The sequence below is a fragment of the Pongo pygmaeus genome, chromosome 2, assembly GCF_028885625.2.
Source record: "Pongo pygmaeus isolate AG05252 chromosome 2, NHGRI_mPonPyg2-v2.0_pri, whole genome shotgun sequence".
Taxonomy (NCBI): Eukaryota; Metazoa; Chordata; class Mammalia; order Primates; family Hominidae; genus Pongo; species Pongo pygmaeus.
In genome coordinates this window covers 102,362,101-102,381,708 of record NC_085930.1, presented here as the reverse complement: position 1 = coordinate 102,381,708, position 19,608 = coordinate 102,362,101, and the positions used below count along the sequence as shown (strand labels likewise).

Sequence of the window (19,608 nt, the reverse complement as noted above, 5' to 3'; positions counted from 1 at the left end):
CCAGGTAAACAAATTGATGTTAACATTGTTTTATGTAACTCCTGTGTCAGAATTAGCTATAATAAAACTTTAAAGAAAACTGTTAGCCAAAAGAGTATAACCTGAAAGGAATGATTTAAAACCTCTAGCTCGGGCCAGGCACAGTGGCTCACGCCTGTAATCCCAACACTTTGGGAGGCCAAGGCAGGCAGATCACTTGAGGTCAGGAATTCAAGACCAACCTGGCCAACATGGTGAAACCCCATCTCTACTAAAAATACAAAAATTAGCTGGGGGTCGTGGTGGGCGCCTGTAATCCCAGCTACTCAGGAGTCTGAGGCAGGAGAATCGATTGAACCTGGGAGGCGGAGGTTGCAGTGAGCCAAGATGGCGCCACTGCACTCCAGCCTGGGTGACAGAGCGAGACCCCATCTCAAATAAAAAATTAAAATAAAATAAAACCTCTTGCTCGGTCAGGCGCAGTGGCTCACGCCTATAATCCTAGCACTTTGGGAGGCCGAGGCAGGTGGATCACCTGAGGCCAGACGTTCAAGACCAGCCTGGCCAATATGGTGAGACCCCATCTCTAAAAAAAAATGCAAAAATTAGCCAGGCATGGTGGCGTTCACCTGTAGTCTCAGATATTCGGGAGGCTGAGGCATGAGAATTGCTTAAACTCGGGAGGTAAAAGTTGCAGTGAGCCAAGATCGTATGTACCACTGCACTCCAGCCTGTGCAACAGAGCAGAATCTGTCTCAAAACCAAAACCAAACCAAAACAAAAAACCTCTTGCTCAAGAAGGGACCGTACCCTTCTTCAGACCATGTCTAAGCCAACAGAGATGTGCCACCACTTGCCATGGCTCTCTTTCTTTGCTTTCCTGGAAAGTCTGTACCCTGTAGTCAGTGGAAATAAAGGGCTTTGTCATGGTTTTTTGGGAAGTACAATGTTTTAACCTATTTTCTAAGCCTTGAATTTCTAAGGTTATCATTGATTGTAGGTAATATGAGCCAAATTACATATTAAATGGTTTTCTGTCTTGTCATAAGAAGTCCATCTATGATTTATTATGTTGTTCTAATAGATGACTAAGTTTTTTTCCTAAAGCAGTGGTTCCCGAACCTTAGTGTGCTTCAGAATCACCTGCAAGGCCTATAAAACACAGATTTCTGGGCCCACCCCAAGAGTTTCTAACTTAGTAGGATTGTGGTGAGACCTGGCAATTTACATCTCTCACAAGCTCTCAAGTGATGGTGATGGCTGCTGTTCTGGGACCCCCTTTGAGAACCATGTCCTAGAGAGTACTCTGCTTATGGATGTTTTTCCCCTTCTTGATTCCCTTTACTCAATTACTGCTCCCCTTTGGACATATCTATTAGAAGGCAGCTATATAGACATAGCATCCTTTTAGAGGACCCTCTGACTCTTCCCCTTGTGCTCAGAAACACTCTCTGTCTTTTTCGTTGACTCCTGACAAAAATGTGTATGTTTCATCACTGACCTTCAAGTGATGTTTCTTTCTTTTCCTGTTTGTCTTAATTGTTCTTGTTTTTCTCTGTGCTATCCCTTCATTTTCGCCCCTTTCTTTCTGATGCAGAGATGAAGATAGTTGGGTGTAAGTTCTGTCTTTTGTGTGCTCTGTCTGCTTATTGCCTGCTTTGTTCTCATCTTCATTTGTTTCATGGAATGTTGCAATACTGGGGTGGGGTGTCATGTACATATTAATAATCCTCATCAGCCTCACCTTCTTGGGTAACTGACAAGACATAAAAAGAAAAGCTACCAGCCCATACACACTGTGTATTATTTTTGAGTATTCACTAAGATCTGAAGAAACTGGGGACATATTGGAATGTCTAGAAAATCTTGACAAGCTTAAGGTGTATAGATACAGGAAACTATTTTTGTATGAGACTGATCAGTTGCATTCATTGAAAAGAAAAGGAGTCGTGCTTACTCCAAGCCACAAAGAATCAGAAAGGCGGAAAGCTTCTCTTTTTGGCTTTGTTGGGACATACTTCACATGAAAAGGCAAACCAACAGAGATACGGTTTTTGGAAGAAAGCTTTCCTCAAGGGGAGCAATGACATTATTTACCACAAGTGGGTTCATAGCGCTGGTCAGAGTGTCAAATGAGGCTATGGCAGTGTATCTAAGGGATGGTTTAAGAATAATCACATCTAGTCTCAAAAGAGGTTGGAAGATCATCACATCCCTGACTCAAGAAAGGAAAAACTATCTATAGTGATGTCACACTATGCCCATACCTCTCATCCTGTTAGAGCAAAGAGCATCACTGACTTTGTTGCAATGGAAACCAGACGTGTGACACCAAAGACATGGTAAGAAGAAGAAAGAATCCTTCTTTCCTGGGTACTCTAAAGAAGTCCTCTCAAGAGCCTTTTTTTTTCTTTTGGTCTCTTCCTCAAGTAAATAAGAACTACTCCATTGGTTGCATACCTAAAACCATCCAAGTTGAATGGTAGCTAACATCTCTACATTTCCATGTATGCTGTTAGGAGACATCCTTCTATTCTTCCAACAGATAGGCTTGGCATCATCCCAATTGTACTGAAAGAAAGTCAGTTCTCATCTTACATGATCTTAAGGAAGAGAAAGCATATCTGTAGAAACCCCTCCTAATCCTGTCTAGAAGTAGACAAGGTATAAATAATATAGTATTAAATATTATTGGGCAGGGCGTGGTGGCTCACATGTGTAATCCCAGCACTTTGGGAGGCCGAGGCAGGCAGATCACCTGAGGTCAGGAGTTCCAGACCAGCCTGGCCAACATGGTGAAACCCCATCTCTACTAAAAATACAAAAATTAGCTCGGCATGGTGGCAGGAGCCTTTAATCCCAGCTACTCAGGAGGCTGAGGCTGGAGAATCGCTTGAACCCGGTAGGTGGAGGTTGCAGTGAGCTGAGATTGTGCTGCTGTACTCCAGCCTCGGCAACAGAGCAAGACTTCATCTCAAAAAAAAAATATATATATATATATATATATAAAAATACTTGAACCCAGAGCCTCCTAATATGAAGTGTGAGTAATTTATACAGAAGGAATGTGAATATAATAAAGAACTCATATCAGATTTTGACTGGCCAAATTTGTTTGGGCCTTCCCAGATTATTTCTGCTGGGATGGAATTCCACATGGGCTAGCACTAATGAAACATTTGGCCCCAAATTCCAAGTAGTACTGGAGTATCTGGCAAGAGATTCTTTTGCTAACAAATATTCTGGTGCCTGAGCTGGACTTCAGAGGTTGGGAGACCTCTGAGACTACTCTCAGAAGAAATCTGCAAACACATCATGAACTGTTTCTCCAGAGTCACTAGGATGCAGGTCATCAGAGGGTCAGACCTGTCACTGGTCTGTCACAGTGCTCCCTATCTATCCCCTTAAGATTTCTGGTGGCTAAACAGCACTGTTTACTTTTAAGATCGCTCACTCCGTGAGCATCTCTGAGTATTCCAGGCCAATCCCTGTCATAATAACATAGCCCCAGGTTCATTACCTTGCTTTCTCCCAGTAGCTGTTTGTCTAAGTGCACAGGAATCTGTATTTTTGATGGGCAGTTGCAGTGTAGTGCAGCTGTTCTTCACACATAAACGTTCCCAGCCAGGTATCAGTAAACTATAGCCTATGGGCCAAATCCAGCCAACAGCCTTTTTTTGTACTTCTTGCCAGCAAGAATGTTTTTCTTTTACATTTTAAAAGTGTTGTAAAAACAAAGAACACCTGCCAGAGACATATGTGGCCGGCAAAACCTAAAATATTTACTATTTAGTCTTTTACAGAAAAGGTTTGTCAACTCCTATAAACTTAAGTGCCCAGTTTTCTGAGTGCAGCTGTACCAACAGATCCTGTGAGACTGTGAAAGGGACAGATACTTTATTCCGAGACCCTCCTATCAAAAAAAACTGAAATCGTTCCACTTCATTCAAGAAACTCTTTTGGATGTCACCCAGGCACTAAGCACTCAATGTAAGGCATTACTGATGCTGTAAGATGCCCTGCCAACCTTAGGAAGCAGAGGGCACTTAACAAAGGGGGTCAGGGCTGCCCAAGGTCCTTCCTAAAGGAGAGACCCATCATCAGGGCTACCCTCAGAAATATCCTACTTCTTGTAGAAAAGACTCACCCTCTCAGCACATCTCCATGCTGCCTAAGAGCTGCCCAGTCCCCCACTCCTACCCAAACTCCATCAATGTCCTCCCAGCAGACCTCTATGTTCTGGTTTCCTAGTGTTAAATAATGAAGAACATCAGAATCACTTGGTGATTTTTTAAAAAATATATGTACACAAGACCCACTGGAATTTCAAGGTGTGAGTGCTAGAAATCTGTTTTCAACAAGTTCCCCAGGTGGTTCGAATACAATCATCCAGGCACTGGTATGCAAACTAACCTCCAAAACCACTGCTCCAGCTTTCTCTTTCTCATCTTCATTGTAATGTGCCTGCCCTCATGCCTCTCTCTCCTGGTAATATTTCCTGGCAGTTGGTGCCGAAGTTTACAGGAGGCTCTTGGAAGCAGAGCCTTAACCCAGAGGCATGATCCCACTGTAGGTTTTGTGAACACGTAACATGCACTAGGGACAGCTGAAGAGTGGGGGAACCATGGAAGGCTATCTGTAAGGCAGGCAGGCAGGCCTGGGTCATTAGATCCCTGGAGCTTTTCGCATTTGCTTCTGCTTATGCTTTCTCCTAGTTCCAAGAGAATTAGTGGAGAGCTTGATTGAAGTGATCCCCCAGAGAGATTTTGACAAGAAGCCTCTCCCTCCCAGCAACATTCATTTTCACAAATTGCCACTCTTGAAATTGAAACCATAATTGCATAATTGCAACCCATAAGCCCAATAGCCTAATACCTAACCTGACTGAGAATAGTTCTAGTCTAGGCAGATCTGTTCTCCAAATAAAGAGCAGCTAAAGACCTGATGAAAATAAACTGCTTCAGTCTGTAACTCAGAGGGTACAATTACTTGTATTGATAAATTTTCTCAGCTAGATGATCACCAAAGGCATTCTGTTTTTTTAAAAAATGAAAACTACAGGAATATGTAGCTTAATCCTTCCGTTTTGAAACTGGCATTTTACCTTAAAATGCTCTGCCCAGAAACTGTGAGCATATCTCTGTATAGTCAACACAGATCAAATTCTGTCATTAACAATCTCCAAGACACTAATTTTATTTATTTATTTATTTATTTTTAAGAGACAATGTCTCACTCTGTCACCCAGGCTGAAGTACACTGGCATGATCATAGCTCACTGCAGCCTCAAACTCCTGGACTCAAGCAATCCTCCCTCCTCAGCCTCCTGAGTAGCTAGGACTACAGGTGTACACTACCATGTTTAGCTAATTTTAAAAAATTTTTTTTTGAAGAGCCTCACTATGTTTCCCAGGCTAGTCTGGAACTCTTAGCTTCAAACAATGTGCCCACTTCAGCCTCCTTATAATCCATAGCAGGAATTACAGGTATGAGCCACCATGCTCAGCCCCTAGTTTTATATTAGTATTCTATATAATATATAACTAGGAAAAGTTTGAAAATGTTTGATTTGAAGGACATGTTTATTGATTAACCTGTGTATAGAGCCACAGAAACTAAAAATGTTTGTATAACCTAGAATAATATTACTGGTAGCGAACAGATAACTGCTTTTAAAAGCCTCATAGATTATTTTCAGAATAACTTCCAGAGAGTTCAAACCAGGGTAATATTTAAATGAAGCACCTATTCTTTAGATTAAGCATTAAAATTTTCTAGACTATTTGACTCAGAAAAGGATAAAAATTAAAATTTTAGAATAAATAAAAAAAATCTAGACTATTCACTTTGTGCTAAATCAGTCTACAAATTTAAGTATTACTTAAATTCCATAGGAAAACTAATGTGCAATTAAAAGACTTTTATAAGAAGCCTGTTTCAATTGTTAAAAATTCCAGGTATAACTATGATTTATAGCAATAACCTGACTTTAAAGGAGAAAGTTAAAATGAAGAAAAATAGCAATAAGCCATAGTAAAGTTGTGTTAAGTTTGGATTTTACTTTCAGGACTGACTTTATTCAGCCTTTGTCCTGACAGTAGCAGACTGATGAATTTGAGCTTCCTTTCTCATTCTACCTGTCTTTCCCACCCAAACCTACCCTTTACACCTGAGTGCTCTAAATAGTGTACCAGGAGGACCCAAGCAGCAATGTCCAAAGGAAGCGTATTAAGATTCCAGACTCATCAGAATTCAAAGCAGAGGCACTTCCCAATCCAAGGGTCTGTGCAGATGTGGTCCTCCAGGATATCCTACATATGCAACAGTGGCATTTTGGTATGATTTTCAAAACACATTTTCTTCTTCCTTCATGGTAACCTCAAGGTTGCTTGTTTAGGAAAGAAGATGGTTTCACACATTAGGGAAAGTTCTTAGGGCCCTTGAGGAATAGTTAATTGCTTGTCATGAACTTTTCTTCCCCACTTTAGCCACAGTATTTTGAGAACCTTCATTATGCAACCAAATAACCATGATTGCAAGATTGCATACCTGGGATAGGAAAATGACCTGAATAATGGAAGGACTAGTCACGAAGACCCTGAAATCCTCAAATATGTGCCAGTCCTGGTCTATTCCTGTTTCATGCGTGAGAGAAACTCAGATGCTTCCATTATTAGAGGTAGTCAGTGCAAAAAAGAGAGCATTGTCATTTATCTCTGACCAAACCAGAAAGCCCACTTGCTAACCAAAAACAAATCCTGCTTCAATCATTATGATTCTAGGTGATAGCATATTTAAATGTACCAGTTTTTCTAAGAACTGAAGTAGAAAAAATTACCTGGTTTCTGAATTGGCATGTTTTGCCAGTTGTTTCATTACCTCTCATTGGTTTCTTCAGGCTGCTAACACATCTTCACTTTCGTCTTACCCATTTTCCTTTGCCATTTTCTCCCTATGAAGTTTGTTGCCCCCACAGCTTTTACTATTTTTTTTTTTTAAGTCGAAAGCCCTTCTTTAGTTCATGTGAATAAAACTGGTCATGTTAAAGGTTTCGGAACTTAGAGCAGCCTAAATACACTCTTATACATGAACAGGCAATGCTATCTCCCCCTCAACTCATCACCCTAAAAAGGAAGATGTAACTTAGGTCATTTTAGACTTGAAGTTTGAGCTTCTCCTCCCCAGTCTTGAACAACAGAGTTGGGCAAATTGGGCTGGAGTCAGAGCACAGGGAAGCAAAAAAGCACAACAGTTTGTTGTCTCATTGCCTTAATACCTATGCTTCTGGAAAGTGATCTCCCAGTGCACTTGCAAACAAAAAGAAGAAAAAGCGACAGATAGTCCAGTGACCTCTACCTGTCACTCCAGCAGGGAATGAGATTTGGAACAAAGCCTCCGGGAGGAAGAAAAAGTAATATATCCTCTAGTCAGACTCAGAAGGGACGGGAATTACAAAAAGAAAGCATATAAAAAGTATAAATCTATAAAAGGGAAACGCTTCTTGAGGGAAAAGAAGAGGGATTAGTGGTTAAGACATAGGCATGTTAAAATGTTATTCCTGTTGATTCTAGAATCTTCCCTCTTTGGGAGGCTTAGATTACAGCCATTCTCCTGGAGGGGAGAAAGACTGAGCAGTCTGAGCATCTACAATCTGAAAGATTCCCCACCCTTGACAAGGTGTGGTAAACATCTTTAGAATTCAGACTTAGAGAACACATGACTAACCAACCTGGGTGCTGCTGCACTGTTACTGGTAGAATGTCCATCATTATTAGCCAAGTTTGGAATGCCCTGAGCACCCACCCAAGCCCCAGAAGATCCAAATGCTAGCCTAGTTCTCTGTGAAAGTGGGGCAGTATGGCTTCTGGAGTCATAAGGACGTGGCATTTCTTTCCCCGCAGGTGATATCCGCAATGACTTGTACCTAACCCTGGAGAAGGGGGATTTCGAGAGAGGAGGAAAGAGTGTACAAAAGAATATTGAAGTGACTATGTATGTGCTTTATGCAGATGGAGAAATCTTGAAGGTAAGGCTTGCCAGTCAGTCATTTGGGTTGGAGGATAATCCTATAATAATTCTCCGTGGACTTTATCCAGAGGCCCATTCTCTTCAAGCAGGATTAAAATCACCCCATCAGCCTTTTTCTCTGCCTTTTTCTTTCTTGAAGAAAACCCTAAAGTGTGCTTTGATAATGACTTCCAGTATTGTACAGCCATTGCAGAAATTTATCCTAGTGTCTGACCTGAATCCCTCTTGCTCCATTTTAGATCTATTCCCTCTAGTTCTGTCCTACATGTTGCCTCTCCTGTCATTCCACCTAGCATAGAGCTGCCTACTTTTGGTAACTGTTATTAGGTCCCATTCTGCCTTTTTATTCCTTGAGCTAATACAGAAAGTTATATTTACAGTTTGGTCAAGGGTGGAACTTAGACAATCACTTCCTGGTACCAAGTTATAGGACAAAGAACAGCAGACTCAGGCCGTGGAATATTAAAGCCAATGTAGTACAAGTGTCCTCTGTTATTCTTCACTGAAAGTGAAGACTTCAGTGCTGTTTTTCTGTTGCATGTGAGTTTTTTCTTCACTCTAGTCATGGTAAAGTCTGCGGTGAATAACAAGGCATCATTTGCAGCCCGCTTTGTAGAAGACAAATCGGTGTTGTATAAACCTTGCTTCTGTGTGTTGGCAGCAGCCCTGTGAGATAGAACAGAAATGATCATTCCCATTTGACAGAGGAAAAGGGTAAAATTAGTCAAAATCATTTCCCAAATCAAGACAGAAATAGAGGAGAATGTTGAAATAGTAGTAGAAACAACGATTTGTGTGTCATTTTAAAAACTTAACTCAAAAACCTAAGCCTGTTCACTGTTTGCATGGAGCATGCCAGTGGCAGGAGAATGGTCAGCTGATCACATCACCCTGTGTAGACAGGGACCTACTCTGGATTATGTGGCCCAAAGCTTCCTGTTGTCCAGACAAGGGCATGGGCAGTACTGAGACTGCATCTTTATGGCAATATTTGCGAGATGGGTTAAGTTAAATCTGGCCTAACTTGTTTATATCTAAAGAAAGTCAGCTAGGGGTGACCTAAAATGCCAGTCCAATGTAGGACTGAGGACAATTAGAAAACAGGCTCTCTCCACTTTGTAATTTAATTTTTTTTCTGATCTGGTAAAATGTTACATAGAGTTGACTTTTCTCATGCAGCTTGTTGTTTCTCTTCTTAGTGAGGATGAAGAGCCTACCTTGGTGATTTAGATGCACCACCCTGCTTCTCTCTGTTTTTGAGGAGTACTTGTGGTTACTTTCACCCCAAAGAAAACAAGGAGCATTGTGACTGCTGATTTCATATACCATCTATGTAACTGCTTCCAAAAGCATTGAATTTAAATCAAATGCATTTTCTTATCTCATAGATTTTGCTTAGAGCAAAAATGAGACCTTTAGACAAGAGAAAGAAAAGTGTCCTAGTGACACAGAAATCCAGACATTCCTACCAGGAAGATGACATCTTATTTTGTTTCTTTCTTCCAGGATTGCATCAGCTTGGGTTCAGGAGAGCCAAATAGGAGTTCCTACCACTCCTTTGTCCTCTACCACAGTAATAGTCCTCGCTGGGGAGAAATTATCAAATTGCCTATCCCCATTGACCGGTTCCGGGGCTCCCACCTGCGCTTTGAGTTCAGACATTGTTCCAGTGAGTTAGACTTCACCCCCACATTCCCTTGAGAATATAAATATAACTCTCTCATCTCTGGAACAGAATTAAGTGGATTCTTATTATTTGGGCAAGAAAATGAAGAGTTAGGAATAAACAGATACTCAGAGATGGGATGTCACCAGAGGCTGTTCTTGGGACTGTAAAAGCAGTGATTCAAAACCACAAAGTCTCATGTTGGCCCTTCCTGGTGTCTGACCTAATGTCTGAAATTATTATCCATTGTCATTCTCCTTTGAGTATTCCTTTGTACCATTATTAAACTGCTTATTAAAGAGACCCTAGTTCATCAAGACCAGCAATTTAGTTTCTTTTTGGGTCTAGGTAGCCTATATGCCTTGAATATGAATGGAAACTCATTTCAGTACATTTCTCATCATTCCTGCAGTCAGGCTGCCACCTAGTTAATGAAAGAGGTGAGGAACAAAAGAGCATAGGTGATAAGCACGAGGAGAATTTCCATGAGGAAGCAGAGTGGAAGGCAAAAAACAACTAATACTTGGCTCTGATTACAGCAAAGGACAAAGGGGAAAAGAAACTCTTTGGCTTTGCATTCTCACCCCTGATGCGTGACGATGGCACCACCCTCTCAGATGATATTCACGAGCTTTATGTGTACAAGGTATGAAGCCTAGCTGCCTTTCATCCCCACCCCTCACCTGCCCTGAGGCCACTCTCACACGTGGTTCTCAGTTAGGTGGTTTTCACTGGGCAGGCCAGAAGACCCAGGGAAGTGCACTGGTGGGTGACAGTGGGACATCTGTGGGCAGGCTTGTCTTCTAAGTGCAGTGGCCTTCCTCCCACAAGTAACGCCAACAGGTTCTTTGTTTTCTACTTCTCACTTCACTGGATGGAAATCCATTACCAACCCCTCATTGCCATTGTGGTCTTGTTTAGTACATTTTTAGACCTGCTATTTGAGATCATGGTACTGTCAACTGTCATAGCATAGCTGCCACCCAAGGTTACTTGCACATCAGGTGGCAACCACATGCCCCACCATATTCTGTTTAAAAGGCACATGAGCTGTTCTAGGGAGTTTCTGAACAGAAAGTACTCTTCCAAGAGGACCTGAGGCCCAACGTTCAGCCTTAGGAAGATGAGAGCAAATATCAGCCCAGAAATTCCTAGGACCTGGTTTTTGCATGTTGCATGGCTCAGGGGACATTTTTTTCTCCATTTTTGCCTACAGTGTGATGAGAATAGCACGTTTAATAACCATGCTCTGTACCTGGGCCTGCCCTGCTGCAAAGAGGACTACAATGGCTGCCCTAATATTCCTTCTAGCCTCATCTTCCAGCGCAGCACCAAAGAGTCGTTCTTCATCTCCACTCAGCTCTCCTCTACCAAACTCACCCAGAATGGTAGGTGATAATGCCTGCAGGGTGGTGCCCTCCACCCTCCTCCATTGTTCACTCCACATTACTAGTGCATGTGAAGGGAGAGAGAAATTATTCCTTCTTGATGTCATAATAATGGGCTTCTTTTCATTTGAAGTTGAAGGAATCACTCAGCAATAGCAGCCTACAAGGTTTTCCATGGTTTTAGTAGCTCCACAGTACATCCAGAGTTTATAGATGAGTCTTTGGCCTTAGACTCAGTCTGTGGTGATGCTTGCAGCTAGTTCTGTTCCTCTAGATTCCACCTGTCCTTGACTGGGAGAGTCTGGGCCTTGCTTGACCTTAGAATATCTAGGGTTTGGCCGTGTGCGGTGGCTCATGCCTGTAATCCCAGCACTTTGGGAGGCCGAGGTGGACAGATCACTTGAGGTCAGGAGTTCAAGACCAGCCTGGCCAACATGGCGAAACACCATCTCTACTAAAAATACGAAAATTACCCGGACATGATGGCGCATGCCTATAATCCCAGCTACTCAGGAGGCTGAGGCAGGAGAATCACTTGAATTTGGGAGGCGGAGGTTGCAGTGAGCTGAGATCATACAATCGCACTCCAGCCTGGGCAACAGAGTGAGACTCCGTCTTAAAAAAAAAAAAAAAAAGAATATCCAGGGTTCAAGGGTTCATCATCTTTTGGACTTGCTTTCTAGTGGACCTCCTAGCTCTGCTGAAGTGGAAGGCCTTCCCTGACCGGATCATGGATGTACTAGGGCGGCTGCGACATGTCAGTGGGGAGGAAATTGTTAAGGTATGTCTTCCATATAATTTAAACATACTGCATGAGGAAGAATCTGGGCGGAAGACCTTAGTTTGTCATGATTTTTGCCAATAACCCTCTGAGACTGTTTCATCAGATTTTTGTTGTTGTTGTTGTTGTTGTTGTTAGCTTCCATTTCCTCTTTTGGAATGCTATTATTTTTTATTTTATTTTTAACTGACAAATAATAATTGTTTATCTGTATGGGATACAATATGATGTTTTAACAGTGCAGAATGTATGTTCACAAAGTAGAGTGATTGCAGAATGACCACAACCTTCCCTCAGCCTCTGGTATTCCTCATTGCACGTTCTACTTCTATGTGTTCAATTTTTTGTATTCCGCATATAAGTGTGATCGTGTGGTCTTTCTGGGCCTGACTTATTTCACTTAGCTTAATGTCCTCCGGTTGTATCCATGTTGTCTCAAACGACAGGATCTCTCCCATTTTAAGGCTGAATAGCATTCCATTGTGTTTATATGCCATGTTTTCTTTTTTTATTTTATAATTTCAGCTTTTATTTTAGGTTTAGTGGGTACATGTGCAGGTTTGTTACATGGATATATTACATGATGCTGAGGTTTGAGATACTAATGATCTGATCACTGAGGTAATAAGCATAGTACCCAACAGTTTTTCAACCCTCGTCCCTCTCCCTCCCCAGTCTAGTAGTCCCCGGTGTCTACTGTTACCATTTTTATGTCCACGAGTACCTAATGTTTAGCTCCCAGTTACAAGTGAGAACATGCAGTATTTGGTTTTTCTGTTCTTGCTAGTTTCTATAGAATAATGAGCTCCAGCTGCATCCATGTTGCTGCAAAGGACATGATTTTCTTCTTTTTTATCTGCATGGTATTCCATGGTGTACATGTACCAAATTGTCTTTTTTTGTTGTTGTTGTTTTGTTTTGTTTTTTTGAGACAGGGTCTCACTCTGTCGCCAGGCTGGAGTGCAGTGGCGCGATCTCAGCTCACTGCAACCTCTGCCTCCCCAGTTCAAGCGATTCTCCTGCCTCAGGCTCCAGAGTAGCTAGGACTACAGGCGCGTGCCACCACACCCAGCAAATTTTTGTATTTTTAGTAGAGACGAGATTTTACCATGTTGGCCAGGATGGTCTCGATCCCTTGACCTCGTGATCGACCCGCCTTGGCCTCCCAAAGTGCTGGGATTACAGGCATGAGCCACCGTGCCCGACCTATGTACCACATTTTCTTTATCCAGTTCACTGTTGATGGGCACCTAGATTGATTCCATGTCTTATGTTATTGTGAATAATACTGTGATGAACATTTGAGTGCATGGGTCTTTTTGGTAGAATGATTTTTTTTCTTTTGGATATACTCACAGTAATAAGATTGCTGGGTCAAATGGTAGTTCTAAGTTTTTTTTATAAATCTCCAAACTGCTTCCCACAGGAGCTAAACTAATTTACATTCCCACCAACAAGGTATAAGAGTTCCCTTTTCTCTGCAGCTTCGCCAGCATCTGTTATTTTTTGACTTTTTTTTTTTTTTTTTTTTGAGATGGAGTCTTACCCTGTTGCTCAGGCTGGAATGCAGTGGCGTGATCTTGGCTCACTGCAACCTCCGCCTCCTGGGTTCAAGTGATTCTCCTATGTCAGCCTCCCAAGTAGCTGGTATTACAGGCATGTGCCACCATGCCTGGCTAATTTTAATATTTTTAGTAGAGACACGGTTTTGCCATGTTGGCCAGGCTGGTCTCCAACTCCTGACCTCAAGTGATCCGCCTGCCTCAGCCTCCCAAAGTGCTGGGATTACAGAAGTGAGCCACCACGCCCAGGCTTTTTGACATTTTAATAGTCACTCTGACTGTTGTGAGATAGTATCTCATTGTGGTTTTGATTTGCATTTCTCTGATGATTAGTGATAATCAGCATTTTTATATGTTTATTGGCCACTTTATTGTATGTCTTCTTTTGAGAAGTGTCTGTTCACGTCTTCTGTTCACTTTTTAATGGAATTTTTTTTTGCTTGTTGAGTTGTTTGAGTTCCTTATATATTCTGGATATTAGTCGTTTGTCAGATGCATAGTTTGCAATATTTTCTCCCATGCTGTAGGTTGTCTGTTTACTCTGTTGATAGTTTCTTTTGCTAGGCAGAAACTCTGTAGTTTAATTAAAGTCCCATTTGTCAATTGTTTTTGTTGCAGTTGCTTTTGAGGACTTAGTGATAAATGATTTCCTAAGGCCAATGTCCAGAATGGTGTTTCCTAAAAGGTTTTCTTCTAGGATTCTTATAGTTTGAGATCTTACACTTAAATCTTGAATCCGTCTTGAGTTCATTTTTGTTCATAGTGAAAGTAGGGGTCCAGTTTCATTCTTCAGCATGAATTATGTACTAGCTGCAGCATGTCAGTGGGAAGGAAATTGTTGATTTCCACACAATGTAAATATACTGCCTGAGGAAGAATGTTCTTACCTCACCTTAACTGCTTCTAGCCAGCTATCTCAGCACCATTCATTTTTTGCCAATTGTTACACTCTCTTTTTTATGTTTTTTTTTTTTATTTCAATAGTTATTGAGATACAGGTGGTTTTTGGTTACATGGATGAGTTCTTTATTTGTGAATTCTGAGGTTTTGGTGCACCTATCACCCAAACAGTGTACACTGTACCCAATATGTTGTCTTTTATCCCTCATTACCTTCCTAATGGTTGGTACCATATCCTTGCAGATGCGAATTGTGCTGCCATAAATATGCATGTGCGTGTGTCTTTTTCATATAATGGCTTCTTTTCCTTTGGGTAGATTCCTAGTAGTGGGATTGCTGGATTGAATGGTAGATCTACTTTTAGTTCTTTAAGGAATCACCACACTGTTTTCCATAGTGGTTGTACTAATTTACATTCCCACCAGCAGTATAAAAGTGTTCCCTTTTCACCACATCCACACCCACTTCTGTTGTTTTTTGACTTTTCTTTTTTTTTCTATCTTTTTTTTAAATTTAATTTTATTTTATTATTATTATACTTTAAGTTTTAGGGTACATATGCACAATGTGCAGGTTAGTTACATATGTATACATGTGCCATGCTGGTGTGCTGCACCCATTAACTCGTCATTTAGCATTAGGTATATCTCCTAATGCTATCCCTCCCCCCTCCCCCCACCCCACAACAGTCCCCAGAGTGTGATGTTCCCCTTCCTGTGTCCATGTGTTCTCATTGTTCAATTCCCACCTATGAGTGAGAACATTTCAATTATGGCCATTCTTGCAGGAGTAAGGTGGTATCTCATTGTGGTTTTAATTTGCATTTCCCTGATGATTAATGATGGTTAACATTTTTTCATACGTTTGTTGGCTGTTTGTATATCTTCTTTTGAGAAATGTCTATTCATGTCCTTTGTCCACTTTTTGATGGGATTATTTGTGGTCTTTTGCTGATTTGTTTGAGCTCCTTGTAGATTCTGGATACTAATCCTTTGTTGCATGCATGGTTTGCAAATATTTTCTCACACTCTGAGGGTTGTCTGTTTACTCCACTGATATTTCTTTTGCTGCTAGCACCATTTATTGAGTATGGAGTCCTGTCCCTATTGTTATTTTTGTTGATTTTGTCAAAGATCAGATGGCTGTAGGTAGGCTATTTTATTTTGAGGCTCTCTGTTGTGTTCCATTGGTCTGTGTGTCTGTTTTTGTACCAGTATGATGCATTTTTGGTACTGTAGCCTTGTAGTATGGTTTGAAATGGGCTGATGTGATGCCTGCAGCTTTGTTCTTTTTGCCAAGGATTGCTTTGGCTATTTGAGCTCTTTTTCAGTTCTGTATTAATTTTAGAATAGTTTCTTCTAATTCTGGGAAAAATTATGTTGGTAATTTGATAGGAATAGTGTTGAATCTGTAGATTGCTTTGGGCAGTATGGCCACTTTAACAATATCGATTCTTCCAACCCATGAGCACGGAATGTTTTTCCATTTGTTTGTGTCATTTATTATTTCTTTCAGCAGTATTCTTTCTTTCTTTCTATCTATCTGTCTATCTATCTATCTATCTATCTATCTATTTATTTATTTGAGATGGAGTCTTCCTCTGTCGCCCAGGCTGGAGTACAATTGTACTCACTGCAACTTCTGCCTCCCAGATTCAAGTGATTCTCCTGCCTCAGTCTCCTAAGTAGCTGGGATTACAGGCATGTGCCACCATGCCTGGCTAATTTTTTTTGTATTTTTAGTAGAGACAAGGTTTCACCATGTTAGTCAGGCTGGTCTTGAACTCCTGACCTAAAGTGATCCTCCCATCTTGGCCTCCCAAAGTGCTGGGATTACAGGCCTCAGCCACTGCCCATCCTCTTTCAGCAGTATTCTGTAGTTATGCTTGTAGAAGTCTTTCACCACTTTGGTTAGATGTATTCCTAGGTATTTTTTGTGTATGGCTACTGTAAACGCAATTGCATTCTTGATTTGGCTCTCAGCTTGAACGTTGTTGGTGTAGAGAAAAGCTACTGGCTTTTTTAACATATACCACATTTTCTTAATCCATTCATCTGCTGACCAACACCTAGATTGTTTCCATATCTTAGCTATTAACAATTTTGCAGTGAACATGGAAGTGCAGACCTCTCCCATGTTCTGAAGATGTCCAAGACATCTTCAGCGTACTGATTTCAATTTATTTGGACATATACCCACTAGTGGGATTGCTGGCTTATATGGTAATACTATTTTTAGTTTTCTGAGAAACTTCTATACTGTTTTCCATAATGGCTGTATTAATTTACATTTCCATCAATAGTGCATAAGAATTCCTTTTTCTCCACATCCTCACCAACACTTGTTATGTTTTATCTTTTGGTAATAGCTCTCCCAACTGGGATGAGGTGACATCTCATTGTGGTTTCAATTTGCATTTCCCTGAAGATTAGTGATGATGAGCATTTTTTCATATATCTGTTGGCCATTTGTGTATCTTCTTTTGAGAAATGTCTACTTAGGTCCTTTTTCCCATCTTTTTGATTGCATTGTTTTCTTGCTAGTGAGTTGTTTGAGTTCCTTATACATTCTGGATATTAGTTCCTTATCAGAGATACATGATTTAGAAATATTTTCTCCCAATCCATGAGTTGTCTGTTTTCTGTATCAGTTTTTGTTTTTGTTGCCTTTGCTTTAGGGGTCATACTCAAGGAATCATACTTTGGGATTTTTTTCTTAGCTCCTTTTTTAAAAAGGTATATAGCATATCAGTTTATTAACTTTTAAAAACTATATTTAAGCCTGATATCTTTCTGGCTCTACTTTCCTGATTTTAAGAACTCTAAATACTGCTCATTAACTTGTACCTGCTGATTTTGTCTAGTCTCTCACTTGGAGTCCATAATACCTTCCTTCCTTACCCCTGCGTTAACTGCCTTCTCCAAGTACCTTTGTGACATTTCCTATCTAATGGCTTTAGCATGCTGACATCAACACTGCCAGTCCCCAGTTGCCTTCATAGGGCTTTTCTGGGCAGAGTGTTTCCCCTTAGCTCAATAAAAACCCCAGGCACTTCCTGGTGGTGAAAGACCATCAGGTGAATCCTACACAGTGGACTGAATTCTACTGAGGAAAATGGAAGTATTTTTGGTTATCAGCAAGAGTAATGGAATGTAGGCTAGAGATTAAATCTGGAGAAGGCATCCTGTCCATAATGAACATTCTTAGCTTTGCCATCACAAGTGTCAAATGAATTAGCACAAATGCACCATCTAACTTTGCTTTCACAGCTCCATTAACTCAATAATACACAACACAGTGTTTCCAAGTCAGGAACAGTTTTAAAGTCTGTGTACCACTGTGTACTTTCATGAAGTTGATGTATGAATTTTGTTTTAATTATGTGATCAGATTATCATAAAAATTTTTAAACTCTTCAAAGCAATCTAATGCTAGTTTTGAAACTTAAGATAAATTCATACTCATATTTTCCTTCTAAGAATATTGAAAACATCAACCAGTAAACGAGGTATTAAGAAGTCTGTTGCCTTTTCAAGGGTGAGCTTTTATATTCCTGAGAAGAGAACATCCTACCAGCATATCTAGTTTTAGCATCAATAATTTGTCTCCAGTTAGCTAGAAAAGAATGTAAAGAGAATGTGCTAGCATTTTGAAATATTTTTTACTTCTTATTGGAAGATTTCAAGCATATGCGAAAGTATACAGAATAGTATAAAGAACCTTAGATGTATCTCTGACCCAGCCTCAAAGACCATTAACCCATGGCCAGTCTTGACCCATCATTATTACCCCTATCTACACCTTCTATGTCATATTTTTCAGAAATGAATTGTAAACATTGTATCTTTTAAAATGGAGGAAGGATAGACTTGATTTTTGAAGGCTGCAAGTGTCCATCAATATTTATTATTCTCTTCCTTTGTTTTTGCATCTCAGAAATAGGCACATGCTCAGACAACAACAAAAATACTGCCACATTTTTTACCCCCATTGACAGCCCTCATTGACTGCATTCTCCCTTCTCCTGTAATACTAATTCTTAGACCAAAAAATAGTGTCTGTAGGTAAAGCCTAACTTGCCACATCCTTATCCAAATATACTCTATATTGTTAGGCCACAGTAGAGAGCAAGAGACTACTGAACTTTTGGGGATACCAGTAAGCTCTTTTTCTCAAAATAAATTTGGTATCAGTATCACTTAGATTGTTTTTATATCAAAATTGCTATTCTGCATAGGTGTTCTATGGTTTTTAGGTCATTGCCCTTTCCTTAGAAATGTATCACTCACCCAACAGGAAGAGCCTCTCTAAGTCTTTCTTGGGGCCCTTTGGGCTATAAGCCAACACCTCAAGTGCACCTAGTTATCACTTAGCTGGGTGGAGGGTCAGGGTACTAGATGATTTTTAAGTGGTATTTTGAGATCCTAAGAGATCTTTCACTTTTTTATCGGAAGTTAAATTCATTGGTTTATGGAAGTTTGTGCGCGTAAGGTCCTGAGACCTGAGCCCTGCTTTTTATGTTGTTTCAGTTTCTGCAGGACATCTTAGATACACTCTTTGTGATTTTGGATGATAATACAGAGAAGTACGGCCTGTTGGTTTTTCAGTCTCTGGTAAGTCAACTTCCTGACTCTTTACTTTTATTAATTATTCCTGTCATATATTTCAGAAAATTTAAGGGAAGCAATTTATTAGAGTCAGCACAAGATATAGATGTTTCCAATAGAAAAGGGACTAAGGAGTGTCACCCAAGGAAGACCAAGCAACCAACCAGGCAGAGATCAAACTTGAAGAATCCAACACAATCAAGTCCAGACCTTGGCTTTATAGTTTCTGGATCTTCCATCTCATCACTATTGCAGTATGCCTGGCCCGTGAAATAGTGACCTCCATGAGGTCAGAAACCCAGAGAGTAATACAAGAAATCAGATGGCCCATTTTTTTGCTTACAAAGTAGGATATAACCATCATGAAAAGCAGAGACTTACCCAGGCTGGTCTCTAGAGACCTGTGCAGGTCCAGAATCTATGCAGTTGTTTCAGAACTAGAGTCTCAGAAGGTTGGTTAATGAAAATGGACAGTGATTTGAATGTTTAGTGCATTTTGCGTAATATATCCAGTCTCACAGAGAGCCATACATTCAAGAAGAGCCAGATACTCTCATAGATGGGGAGCAGAGGTGAGAGTTGCAATGAGTATTTTCATAGTTTGCCCCTCCGGCTCTTCTTCTTCTTAATTTCCTGTCCACCAGCCCCATTTCTGAAGGATACAGCGTTTCATAGGCTGATTTAACTCAGAGGACAA

The 19,608-nt window shown here is 40.6% G+C and overlaps 1 protein-coding gene across 10 annotated transcripts in view; it reads left to right on the top strand.

Annotated features, from left to right (window-relative positions):
• DOCK3 (dedicator of cytokinesis 3) overlaps window positions 1-19,608 on the top strand; it is a 739,703-nt gene that overhangs the window by 563,556 nt on the left and 156,539 nt on the right. For all 10 annotated transcript variants that reach the window (XM_054483639.1, XM_054483636.2, XM_054483638.2 and 7 more), the window contains exons 15-20: window positions 7,881-8,005; window positions 9,514-9,676; window positions 10,213-10,319; window positions 10,890-11,061; window positions 11,745-11,842; window positions 18,834-18,917. In XM_054483639.1, the coding sequence (XP_054339614.1) occupies window positions 7,881-8,005; window positions 9,514-9,676; window positions 10,213-10,319; window positions 10,890-11,061; window positions 11,745-11,842; window positions 18,834-18,917 (749 nt within the window). The remainder of the gene's footprint in view (window positions 1-7,880; window positions 8,006-9,513; window positions 9,677-10,212; window positions 10,320-10,889; window positions 11,062-11,744; window positions 11,843-18,833; window positions 18,918-19,608) is intronic.